At 35.5% G+C, this 13,716-nt stretch overlaps 1 protein-coding gene across 1 annotated transcript in view; it reads left to right on the top strand.

Moving 5' to 3' along the window:
* Positions 1-13,716, top strand: part of UFL1 (UFM1 specific ligase 1) — a 32,598-nt gene that overhangs the window by 16,684 nt on the left and 2,198 nt on the right. Inside the window, exons 10-18 of the mRNA XM_008516047.2 lie at positions 681-860; positions 2,586-2,706; positions 4,915-5,031; positions 8,452-8,569; positions 9,722-9,885; positions 9,966-10,096; positions 11,744-11,824; positions 12,148-12,233; positions 12,775-12,955. Of these exons, the coding sequence (XP_008514269.1) occupies positions 681-860; positions 2,586-2,706; positions 4,915-5,031; positions 8,452-8,569; positions 9,722-9,885; positions 9,966-10,096; positions 11,744-11,824; positions 12,148-12,233; positions 12,775-12,955 (1,179 nt within the window). The remainder of the gene's footprint in view (positions 1-680; positions 861-2,585; positions 2,707-4,914; positions 5,032-8,451; positions 8,570-9,721; positions 9,886-9,965; positions 10,097-11,743; positions 11,825-12,147; positions 12,234-12,774; positions 12,956-13,716) is intronic.

Below are 13,716 nucleotides of genomic sequence, written 5' to 3' on the forward strand. Positions count from 1 at the left end.
GCAGAAAATTCCTTGTTTTGTGTATATGAGTTCCCAGAGATTCCAGATATAAGTGTTTGTTTATTCATTCAACAAATTTTATTAAGTACCTTCTGTGTACCAAACACCATTTTACTTGCTGGGAATGTGGTGTCCAGACAGGTTTCCTGCTCTCAGGAGGTGTAGTTTCATTGTGGGGGAGATAGTTGATGAAAATGATAATTTCAGATAGTAGAAAAGAGCTAAGAAGAGAAATATATTTTTGTGGTAAAGTTATCAGGACTTCATGGTGGATTGTTTGTGGGTTTATGAGAAAAACTGAGTGTGACTTGTAGGTTGGGCGTGATCGACTGAGTGGAAAGTGGTACCGTTAACTGAGATGGGGGAATGATGGGAAAGAGTAGATGGGAGCGGGGAGTCTGGGGGCAGGTGGCTGCAAATCAGTGTTGTTTGGGGCTTGTTAAATTTGAGATGCCTATTAGGCATACGAGTGAAAAGGTTAAGGAGGCAGTAAGATGTGTGATTCCAGTGTCAGGGCGATGATGAAAGCACAAGCATAATTTGGAAGGTTATCAGCATATAGATAGTTCCGAAAGCCATTAGACTTAATGAGATTACCTAGGGAGGGCATATATATAACAAATGGTTTATCTGTATTGTATCGCATTTATACTTTGTTTTCCTTTTGTTTGTAATTCTAGCCTCTGCTACCCAGTTCTTTCTCAGTTGAAGATGCTGCAATGTTGCTTCAACAGGTGATGAGAGCATTCAGCAAACAGGCTTCAGCTGTAGTCTTTAGCGACACCGTTGTAGTCAGTGAAAAATTTATAAATGACTGTTCAGATCTCTTCAGTGAACTGATGCACCAAAAAGCTGAAAAGGTATGCCAGATTTCCTTCACCTACTCATCTTAACAGTAGTTTCACATTAGAGTCATCTAATGTGTTTTGAAAAATGAAGAAAGCAGTTTGCCCAAAATGAACACTGGTTTTCATACATCATTTTCCTTTAACACGTCATTCCTTTTTTTGTTTCTTCTCCTGGATTTGTTTTTCTCCTTCTTCATTCCCATCAGGACATATAAATTAGAACTTAGAGAGCTGATTTTATAAAATAAAATCATGTAAATGAAATTATACACTTAACAATTAAGTCATCTGAGGATATTGTCCAACATTAAAATCTACAAAAACGGTCTGTGTGGATTATTTGTATAAATACAGTGTATTTATCACTGAGTACACAGTCTGTTTACTAAGTCTAGCAGAACCTCATTAATTTAACCTATTTGAGCTGCACAAATAGGATAACTTAACTGAGGAAAGAAATTATTTGTTACTATCAAAATTGATTAGTTCCTCAGAGCAAGTGCTGTCAAAGTGTTTAGAAGTAGAGGTCATGCCAAGTCTGCTTTAATGGCTGTACAGTTCATGCTTCTATTTAGCACCATCTACTTATAAAGCCTGCTCACAAATAGGTAGAACAAGCCTATCTATCTTAGACTATAAATAAATTCATGAGGGCTTATTAAATATGTAAATAATTTGTATTTATCTGTATTCCTTTTAAGCTCTTTAATAGTCTAAAAAATGAAGTAATTTTCTCCATTCGGCCTGCTAAGCAGCAGAGAGGAGTAAAAGGCGCACAGGATTGCTAGCAGCAAGCCTCTCAATTTGTTTACTTTGTTTCCCTTTGAACAAACAGACCTCCAGTTTCCTCATCTTCAAACAAAGGATCATTGTGCCTACTCTTAAAAGGATAAATGTGAATAAAGGAGGGATGTATATAAAATATCTGGTACATGTTAGCTACCAGTTACTAAATGGCTACATTATTTTTGTTTGCAACTTTTACTGAAGTACAAACTTAAAATGGTCATCAATTTTTTCTTTCCTTGTGCTCCTCCCCCCCAACCACAAAAATAAATTCATAAAAAAAGTGATTCTATTGTTTGATCTGTCAACATTCTAAACATTTTGCTTTGGAAAACCGAAATGGAAATATCATTTTAATATACTCATTGTCACTACAGTTTTAGAAAGCTTTCCCCTGATGAAGGACAGTTTCTGAACTTGGCAATAGTTCATCGTTCCTAACATAAATCTTTAAACACAGATATCAAAAATGAGTCCAGAGGAAAAACAAAGTTTATATGACCAAGTGTGCACCTCATATATGGTCATTTTGGTGGGATGGCGGTTGGAGATTTTGTTATCTTTCCAGTTATCTCAGGTATCCACGTGGCACTGGACTTGGGAGTCTCATAAAGAAAGGGAGCAAGAGTCACCTGTTAAGCAGTAGAAAACCCAGCTGGTAACAGCTGAAGAGGATTGCATCTGATGCAGTGTGATCACGTGTTCAGGGACAGATAGGGTTTCTTATTAGTTGGCAATAGATACAAAAAGCTGAGAACAGCAAGGGAAGAGACTGATTTTTGGCGAGGAGAAGCAGTCTCAGAGTGGCAACTGTGAGACAAAGCTCTATAGTTCTTAGCAATCAAACCAAACAAGAAGAATTAGGATGTAAGGGAGTATATAAACAACTTTTCTTTTATGCTTTTTGAAATATATATTTTTTCCTACCAAAAAAAGCATGTTTTATTTCAGGAAATGAAAAATAATCCTGTGCATGTAATCACTGAAGAAGATCTGAAACAAGTTTCCATTCTAGAAAGCATTAATACAAGTAAAAAGGATAAAAAAGATGAACGAAGGAGGAAAGCAACAGGTAATAAATTATTATTGAAGAAGATTCAAAGATGAGTTTTTTGTTTGTTGCAGTAAACTTTGCATTTATTAGACTCTTTGAAAGGCCTTTTGTTTTCTTGATTAACCTTTAACTGCTAATAGTACCAAATTTTTTGCTAATGAATTAAATTTTGATTACAGAAATGGAAATATTGGTGATTACTTACTCTTTGTTTTATTTTGTGAGAACTAAATTCATTTCATGATCTGGCCCATCTCCTGTTGCCCTTCCCCCTCCCTCCATTGTCCAGACCAGTAGCCATTTTTTGATTCTCAAACTTGGCAAATTCACATTCACCTCAAGGCCTTTGCACTAGCTATTCCCTCTACCTGGAATATTCTCTCTCGAACTTCAAGTAACTCATTTCTTCTTGTTATTCAGAGCTCATCTTTAAATGTCAGTTCCTTAGAGCGGCCTCCCTAACCACCCAGAATAGTGGACATAGTTACTCTCCATCATGTTATCTTCCCAGTTCTTTTGTATAGCTTTTATCACTGTGATGCATTTGTTTGAAAATGTTATACATCTCATTTATTGTTGTTTCCCTAGTACTTAGAGCACTCCTTGGTGTATTTTAGGTGCTTGATAAATATTTACTGAAGGAAAAAATTTCCCAAGGAGATACTACTTTTTGTAATTTCTTTTATTTTGGAATCACTGGAAATTATCTTAGGTAGCACTGGTATGCTAGTAACTTGCATTTGGAAAGTAACATGTATTTTCCATACTTTTTATGGTAGGAACAATATTGTTAGTGCAATATGACAGTTAAAGAAATTAGATACTCAATATATTTCATTATTAAATACAACTATGTTGAACATATGTTATAAAAATTTATATTTGCTGTGGAATTCACTCCTGTCTCTTTGAGATCATTTCATTCCTCTTCAAAAACTTTTTTCTACGAAATCTTTCAATGATACTTTAAAATTTCTTTCTATTCTTCTGAGAAGATTACCACAAACTACTCCAATAAATCATACTAGTATTCACAGCCATGCATATTTTATCATATTATTTGGAGATATAATTATACATTCACATTAAGCAATTGGTTGCACTTATGTCAGTATAACTAGTCTGTTTTATTTCTTTCTAAAACTTCAGGGACGTCTGGTGTTTTGTTCTCAGTGATAGTGCTGTTAATAGTTTAATTAGAGAACATGGAATAATGTCAAACAGGAAAGTTTCTCCATAAGAAACTTATTACCAAGTGAAGCCTATGTGCTTTAGACTTGTGCTTTTGAAAATTGTTTTTTTCTATCATAAAAGCAAGGGAAAATAAATTTATAGAACTTTTAATTATGATATGATATCTAAGGGAATTCTACTTAGAATTTAGAAAAAGATCTTTACACAAATCTTATTTCACTAAAAAAAGTCTTCTGTGAAGAAATATAGTTTCAGTATTTTTCAGTATTTAAATCTTGTTGTTCAGTTTTAGTATTCTGTTTCCTTGTATAGATATTTTAATTGTAAATATCCAATAGCAGAGAAATACTTCAGTAACTCTTTTACTGTTATTTACAGTGTTTGAGTTTGTTTTGTGATTTGTGTATTTTTTAGTTTTCGTTTAGCCAGTAGGTGATTGAGAATAATATTTTTCTACTTAACCAATTTAATATTCATGATCAACATTTCTTGAGCACCTGTTAGTGCTTTAACCCCAAGGATACAAACTTTACTGAAATGTGCTCCCTGCAGGATATCTTCTGTAAACGTGGGTAATAATCTATCAACTGAGAAGACAAAACCAAGTATAATTAAATTTGTGAAGTATTGTAATTAGGATTATTAATGAGGCGGTAACAGAGATGAGCAAATGAGGACACATTTCTTTTGGGGAAGGCAGAAGAGGAGGTTAAAGGAATGAGTATGGCCAAGAAAAAGTCAGACAAAACTACAGAAAAGAGGTGACATTAGAGAAGCAGGAAGAGACTACATTTAGAGCAGACAGGCTATCTAAGGCAGTTGCTCAAATTCAAGAGATTTCATATTTTATTATTTATTGATTGAATTTACTAAGCTTTTATTTTAATAAACTCCAAGTTTAAAAACAGCTAACAGTTTTTTTAATTATTTGGCTTTTTTCTGCTGAAAAGTTAAATATGACGATTTGGTGTCATCATTTTCTAAAAATGGTGATTTAGTTAGGCAATACTAACTAATGTCATTTTCCACCAGAGGGCAGTGGAAGTGTGAGAGGAGGCGGCGGTGGCAATGCCAGAGAGTACAAAATTAAAAAAACCAAGAAGAAAGGAAGAAAAGATGATGAAAGTGATGACGAATCATCTCATACTGGTGTGTAGCTTTATTTTACTCTTCCTTTGTATGTGCATGAGTTTTTAAACATCTGTTCTTAAGATACATATAATTAAGTGTGTGTGCTTATATGGGAAATCCTTGCTTTGCATGGTTTCAGTGGGCACAAATTTCACTTTCCACAGTTTGGTTAAATATCAGTGCCCCAACAAGATGGTTCAAATTTCAGATACCAAAATACATTCACTGTGAATAATTGCATGAAGTAGAAACTTCGATACTAGCTCCTCAGTCCACAACTCAGCACATAAATAACAGATGTGCATCATGATCTGTGAGAATCACATCGCTTCTTTCAAAATTTGTCAGTGATTGATCGCTATGCGTCTCGTATTCGTTTCATGAACAGACAACAAAGCATGTAGTTGTGTTGCCTCCTTTCTCACAGTGATAAATCCACGTGACATTTTACAAACATGGATAACCAAAAGAGGGAATTGGCCAACAAAGATGAAAATGCAGTGAAGAAATGAAAGCTATAACACTGGCAATAAAATGTGAATCAAGAATCAATGGAGTTATAGAAGAAATAGCTGACCGTGGGAATGTTAACGTTAGCGCTGTTCAAGAGACTCTGGCTGGCTCCGCAGCCAGAGGAACTTGGTAAAGGCACACTTACTGACATAAATGAGGAAAGTGATTGTAACAGAAAGGATGAAAATGTCTTAGAGGATGTGAAGTTGGCAAAAAACTTCACATTAAAGGAATTCTCAGATGTTTCACGACTTTGAAAGGGCAAAGGACAAAATGTTGGAAGCTGATCCAGAGTTAAAAAAAGAGTATTACAGCTTGCCAAGGCATAGAAAAGATGCTTGCTTTGTATTGTAAGTTACAGGATGAGATGTGAAACATTGTTCGAACTATTCTTTGTTTTTTACAAAGAAATAAAACACTTTCACTCTCAGTGTTTCTGATGAGCTAAATTATCGTGTACTGAATTGTAAATTTGTTTTACTTTTCATTTCTCTATACATTTATAACCAGCGTAAGAGCTTTTAATGTTTTCACAAACATTTTTTAAAGGTCACAGAAGAATCGTAAGTTTTCCCATTATTTTTAAGAACACTTTGCACAGTTTCAGCTTGCATGATTATTTTTATGGTCTCCCACTGCTGTGCAAAACAAATTACAATATTTTATGAAAAGTGGATTTCTGCAAATTTAAGTAGGAAATGTTAATTGTTTACATTGTAAATGTTACATGTAAATGTTACATGTTTAATTTTTATGGTAACACCTAATTGGTTGGTTCCCTCTTTCTAAGGGGGAGAATTTGGTATATGCATCTTTCTTTTCCTAAGCTTGTTAGTGTTTGTTATGATTAAGCTAGCAAGAGGCATCTTACTTTGTTTTTCTAAATGAAATTGACTTTTTATGTTTCTGTTTAAAAAAAATTAACTTAGAGGCTGGCCCGGTTGCTCAGCAGTTTAATTTGCACGTTCCGCTTCGGCAGCCCGGGGTTCACCAGTTCAGATCCCGGGTGCGGACATGGCACTGCTTGGCAAGCCATGCTGTGGTAGGCCTCCCACACATAAAGTAAAGGAAGATGGGCACGGATGTTAGCTCAGGGCCAGTCTTCTTCAGCAAAAAGAGGAGGATTGGCAGATGTTAGCTCAGGGCTAATCTTCCTCAAAAAGAAAAATCAACTTAAAACTATAATACCTCCTTCCTTCTTTTCCCCAGCAAAAAGGAAAAAAGAACTTGAAATGATGAGAATTTGAGGTTTTTATTTTACCTCTTCCACAGATTTCATTATGTATGGACTAGAGCTGGGAGATGTGGATATCAAGTAACATGGCTTCAGCTGTCACTTGACAGCTGAAGTGCTGTCTTGTGCTACTACTACTACAAACTGTCTGCTACTACTACTGTCTACTAGTTGTATGTGTAGTAGACATACCACATATAGACATAATGTGCTACTACTTGTAATAGCACAGTTGCTTAAGATCCATCTTTAAAGTATTCTAAGATAGGCAAAAATAGTTACTGTTCTTGACGTGCATAAAAGAGTATAATTATAGGGAAAGTGTCTTCATAGAAATAGCTCTACCCTTATTTTAAACAGTATTAAGACTATCCTATGTGAGTTTTAATTTTTCATTGATTAATGGATTTCTCTATTCCCCAGATGTACTAGGGGTGGGAGTGAAGGGGCATTTAAGAAAATAGTTCTCTAATATCTGCAGCCTTAAGTAATTGTTAAATGAGGCATGTGATACTCTTTTTGTGCATAGATTATGGAGAGGGACTATAAAAGTAGTAAAACCATTCTACCTAAGAAAAGGTAATTTCAGTGCTTATGAGAAAGGGTTGAGTTGTAATCTCTGAAATGGGGGATGTAATTAGGTTTTCAGCTAAAATGTAGGATCAACTTAGTGTGAAAGATTACTAGAAGGAAATACAATTTAATAACTTGTGAAATGCATGTAGGCAGCAGACAAATCAGAAACTATTTGGTGTAAAAGATCAGGGATGGATAGCAGATCTCAAAAAGAAAGGGTACTACTTGTCTATTCTGAAGCTGTGATCTCAACTACTTAGATCTTCCTGCATAGTGAAAATTGATTTTTGAGCTAGTTTATATTTATTTCTAAGGTTTGACTTTTGGAGTCAATATAATTTAGCTGGAAATAATCACTTTTATACTTTTACAATTAATAATGGAAATTTTGTTAGCTTTCTTTGTCTGCAACCTGTACTTTTCCAAGTAAGTGACTAGACATGACATTTCTAGAATTAACAATTATTTTCTTTATAGTAGCTGCATACAAATTTTCCTTGGTGTGGAATTATTGTGAGGGCAAAAATAAATTATAGGTATAAAATTGAGGGTTTTTTTCATCTATGCTTTCCAAAAAGACAATTTTTAGATTAATTCTACTGGAGTTATGGTTCACATGATTATAAGGACTTTTCTTGAAGATCTTACGTAAACTATAAGGATGATTTAATTTTTAGTAAATATTCATTTTTATAAAGAAGGAAATTTTGCTCAGTATCCATTGTTCAACAAAGAGAAATTATTCTTTCCTAAAAGATTTTTTTTCCATCTACTTGATTGTTTTGATTTCAACTATTTGCATCAATCCAAGTTAGATCAGGGGAAAATCGTCTTTATTATTTTCTGATTGACTTGTGGAAAATAGTCATTTTTAAATGAAGTTAGAAAATTATTACTGAAAAGAAATGTCACTATATATATCCTACTTTTAAAATTGTTTTCATTAGTTATTGTTATTTGACATTGGCAATTTTGATGACATAAAAATACAAGAGTCTTTATGGTAGACAATGAATGAATTACCATTTATTAAATATGTTAATGAACCTTATTTGCTTTTAGGTTGCTTATTTGTTTTGGTTGTTGTTTTTTCCCATTGCTCATTTCTATTATAGTAAAGAAGCAGCCAGAGATCACTTTTATGTTCCAAGATGAAATTGAAGACTTTTTAAGAAAACACACACAAGATGCCCCTGAGGAATTTATTTCTGAACTTGCCGAGTACTTAGTAAGGCAAGTATAAAAACATGTTTTTTCTATTTATGGTAGAAATTCAGCGAGTTATTAAATAAAATTTTAAGCAAGATCATAGAAAACATACATTATAGGTGTTTTCTTTTCAAAGCTTAGAATTTAATCTAGCCACCAAATGCCAGATTTTGTTTGCCTACAGAAGCAGTTCAACTCAACAAACCTTTAAGTGCATGGGGCAAGGCAGCATGGGAAGTAAAAGGTGACAGCATGGAGGCATCCTCGTTCACTGCTCTCACACTCCTAGGTGGGAGAAAAACAGCAGCACTAATCACTGGCTGGTCTCTCCCATAGCATGAAAAGTGGTGTCTAGAAGGAAGGAAAGATCCTTTTCTGTCTGGATTTGACAGAGTAAACAGTACACTTTTAGGGAGAAGATAAAGTAACAAACTGCGTTCAAAGAGAATAAATTTAGACAGCACTACCTTGTAAATGAGCCAGGCTAAATTTATTTTTATACAGAAATAAAAGAAATTGTGTGTAAGTTGACCATTACTAAGTAACGTGGTCTTCCCTCAAGTTAGTCCTAATGCGTAAGCTTCCATAAATGCAATCTGGGGGCCTAGTGTGTCTAACTTTTTGAATTCAGAAATACAGCTTTTGTAGTGAGATTTTTTTTTTAACTTATGTGGATATTTTTTGTGCATGAATACATTGCATAATCATGTTTTTCAAATCTAAGAAGATGAAGTAGTTACTGCTAAGCATTTGCTGTTACTTTTTAAAATAATCTGAGTTGTTGAGCATAAAAGGGTTTTTTAAAATATATTATCTGTTATAGTACTTTAGAAATTGAGAATTTAATTTATTCCTTATGATGGAGAACAGATGTATAGTCTTCTACTCTCCAAAATAAAAGCTACTTTGAATTAAATTTGACTTGAAGTTTTTGTTATTGTTGATCTTGTTGTCTTTAGTGCAGTAACTTTGACTACAAAATTGAAAAAAATAATCCATTTAAATTATAATTCTTGGGATTGAAAGACAAATTCTTATGAACTATTCTCCAACTTAATCTTATTTGTTTAAAAAAACAGAGATGTTTTCTTAAACCTTATTTCTGTAGAAGCAAAATTTCTTATCTATGTAAATCCAGTATGTTTTAATAAACTAAATATATGTGTCTTGCCACAGACCTCTTAATAAAACTTATCTCGAGGTGGTACGTTCAGTATTCATGTCTTCAACTTCTGCCTCTGGAACTGGAAGAAAGCGCACAATCAAGGACTTGCAAGAAGAGGTTTCAAACCTTTACAATAATATTCGATTGTTTGAAAAAGGGATGAAGTTCTTTACAGGTATACTTAATCCTGTTTTTTCATAGATTCTCATAATTGTTTTTGGGCATTCATTTTAATAAACCACCTTTATTTTCCAGATGATACGCAGGCTGCTCTCACCAAGCACTTACTGAAGACAGTGTGTACTGATATCACCAACCTCATTTTCAACTTCTTAGCTTCAGATTTAATGATGGCAGTAGACGATCCTGCAACCATTACAAGTGAAGTATGTTAGTGATTTTCTTGCCACTCTTAATGTGTTTGGTTTTGAAATCTGAGCATGTTTTATTTTCTTACATCTGAAATAGTCTAAAAGGAAAATAAAATACAAGAAAGAGGTTTAGAAAAAAAATCTATTAGATTTTTAGTTCAACTTTAGTACAAGTATATATGGTTGCTAGCAGGATTGGTAATATAACCAGTCTATTAAAAGTAGTAATGCTTAATTACTTTAGAATCAACGGTTTTATTTTTTCCTAGTTATTATTATGTCACATCCCTTTTTCCTGCTGAGTTGCAAGTCCCTTAGCATTCTGGCCAGATTCCATAACTTTGCAGTCATTTTCATTTATTGATACCATTTCATTTCAATATTTAGACTAATTCCAGGTTAGTTTTTAAAATTCTACTCTCAAACCAAATTCAAGGCACATCTCTTGCCTTCTGGCAATGTGGAGTTGTGGCTCCCAGCAGCCTAGAGGAGGAAGAAGGGTGTGGTCTGTCCCTAAGACAACTCCTCCTCCTCTTCTTCCTCATCCTTCTATATCCACTTAAAGTTGGAGATTTAGGAAAAAGGAAGGAAGCAAAAGCACCTGCATGTGACTGACTGCATATCACTGGCTTTAACCTAGGTCAGACCAAATCAGTCGCATGCTTCTGCCCTCTTGCGATTTGGCTGTTGCCACATAGGTGGCATAGGTTGCTTTGGGGGGATGTTTTTCAGCATTCTGTGATCCCTCTCATAGCAAGGACCTCCCCCTAAACCTCCAAACAGAAGTAGGTTTATTTCTCCCTCCTACCCCGGCAAGGGACTGTCCTCCGTCCCTCGTTCAGCTTGAGCAGTGAGTCCCCAACGGCCTGCACAGTCTCATGTATCCTGCCCCTGTGCCGGCCTCTGCTGGAGGAAATACGTCAGTCCTGGCCCATGCCCTTCAAGGGCTGCAGCAAGATTGGATGGCATAGGGCAGAGAGTCATTAGGTTGCCCCAGTCTCCCAAGACACACTGTAGCCTTCAGGGGCTACCAGCCAAGCCATTCCAGTAGGCCTCCTCCAGAAATTTTGCACTAGAAGGAGCCATCAGACTCTGGTCAGGAATGCCACCAAGTATCACAAGATACATCATGTGGAGAGGGGTGTGCTGAAAAGGTTCCACACACAATACATTATCTCAAGCATGCATCCATGGAACAAGAACACTAGCTTATAGGCATCCCTTGATCTTTATGAGTGGAGCCACCTGTCACCTGGCATTAGAGAGGGAAAAAACACTCTTCCCACCCCAACAGAAAAGAGAAGGAGTAGCCTCTTATCCCAAATTCTCTTTTTCCCGTAAGATGAATGGTGCAGTCACTTGCTTTCTTGTGCACGCATGCTGTCTGTGTCTCTCCCTCTGTCATCTTCCTCTTATCCTGCTGGAGCAGATGAGGAGTAAGGCTGCATCTAGCCTCTGGCTGACTGGCTGTTGGCTAGCTCTCTAATTTGAGAATGTTTTTAGCATATTTTTATCCCTAGTTTGAGACCTAAAATTCAAGAACAAAGATAAATTCTATTCAGCATTCTATTATAGTAATAAATAAACTTTTTTGTTTTGTTTGATCTTATATAGACCACTTGTCAAAGACACAATCCCAAAAGAATGTTTTTCCTCCTATAGGTAAGAAAAAAAATATTAACTAAATTACCAGAAGAAAATAAAGTAGCTCTCTCTAAGCTCCACAGCGCTCTGAATGAGAAGGTAAGGAAGGTTTAATTCAATTTCGTTTAGATATGGAGGCTAGAATTTGTGATATTTGAGTAGATTTTTATCAGAATAATTGTAAACTAAATATAAAACTAGTATTCTGCAGTCAGATTCATCCTCAGGAGCTGAAGGGGAGACCAGGCTGGGGCATTTCACCTGAACTCTTTAGGCCTAGGTCACCATTTCAAATTTAATGACAAAATGAGCTTTTTGAAAATTCTATTTAGGGTGTAAAATTGTAAAACAGTATTAAATGGCTGTATTTCTCTAGGCAGCCTGTTTATAAAAGTAAATCATGGTATTAAATACTTTTTCAGAGCATAGAAGACTTTCTTTCTTGTCTGGATTCTGCAGCAGAAGCTTGTGATATTATGGTGAAAAAGGGAGACAAAAAAAGGGAAAGGTAACATTGAATTAATCTGTATTATTAATAAATTCTTAGGTATGTGGTAGTTCATATCTGAAGTTGGTATCTGACTGAATCCCACGTAGAGAACTGGTATCTAAGTGGCTTCAGACCTTCAAGTATGTTCAGTCCTGATATACTTAGGTGTCCCTTCCTGGCCCATCCTGATAAGGCAGCAGAGTTCTTTAATCTCACAGCTGATCAAGCCTGGGAACTTATTAGCTTTGAGACCTTCTTTACAGGAAATCTTGTTTAAATTGATGCACTTCTGTTTGATCCCCAACAACTCAAAATAAAAAGCCTACTGTGAGTATCTCTGCTATATGGCTTTTTCTGTCATTTTCTAGCATGTTAGTTTATCCATACCATTTAGGGTTATGTGTGTCTGTATTCCGTATTTAAAAGGTCCCTTAAAATGTTTATGGAACTAGATAATTAAACTAGAGAAGCTAAAAACGAATGCAGAAGGGAAAAACTGAAATTGGTGACAACTTGTTAAAATATGATCATGTATTTGTGTGATTTTATTTTTGTTTAGGCAGATACTGTTCCAGCATCGGCAAGCACTGGCTGAACAGCTAAAAGTCACAGAAGACCCTGCTCTCATTCTGCACCTCACATCAGTCCTGTTGTTTCAGTTCTCAACCCACAGCATGCTCCATGCACCTGGAAGATGTGTCCCACAGATCATTGCTTTTCTTAGTGGGAAAATTCCAGAGGTATTACATTTTCAGTGCACTTGAAACTTTTAAAGCTTTTAGATTCTGAATATTTTGAATGGATAGATATGAATCCTTGAGAACACTAAGACACAAAACATATTTACAGCATCTTCTTCCTTCCAAGAATGTGAACAATGAATTAGGAGACTGATTTTAAAAACTCAGCATAGGGGGCTCAGCCCGGTGGCACAGCACTTAAGTTCATACGTTCTGCTTCTTGGCGGCCCGGGGTTGGCTGCTTCGGATCCCGGGTGCGGACATGGCACTGCTTGGCAAACCATGCTGTGGTAGGCGTCCCAAGTATAAAGTAGAGGAAGATGGGCACGGATGTTAGCTCAGGGCCAGTCTTCTTCAGCAAAAAGAGCAGGATTGGCAGTAGTCAGCTCGGGTCTAATCTTCCTCAAAAAATAAATAAATAAATAAAAATAAAAAATAAATAAAAACTCAGCATAGCTTAAGAAGCTTTCAGGATCCTTCAAGATCCATGGTAAGAATATTGTGAATTTGGAAATTAGCCTTTTGGAAAAGATAGACTAATGTTCAGTCTTTCATTTCAGCTTATGCAGGTTTAGCCTGTCTTTCAAGGACCAGCTCAGAAAGTCTTATCCTGCACAAATTCTTCTGACAAACTCCTCAGCTAAAAGTAATTTGGCTTCTTTCAACTTACATATCACTTTGACTGTCTCTTTGAACCTAGCTAAGTCAACCTAGCTTAGAACCTAGCTAAGTCAACTTAGATTAAAATGATCTGTGTTCAT

Source organism: Equus przewalskii, chromosome 9, assembly GCF_037783145.1.
Source record: "Equus przewalskii isolate Varuska chromosome 9, EquPr2, whole genome shotgun sequence".
Lineage (NCBI taxonomy): Eukaryota > Metazoa > Chordata > Mammalia > Perissodactyla > Equidae > Equus > Equus przewalskii.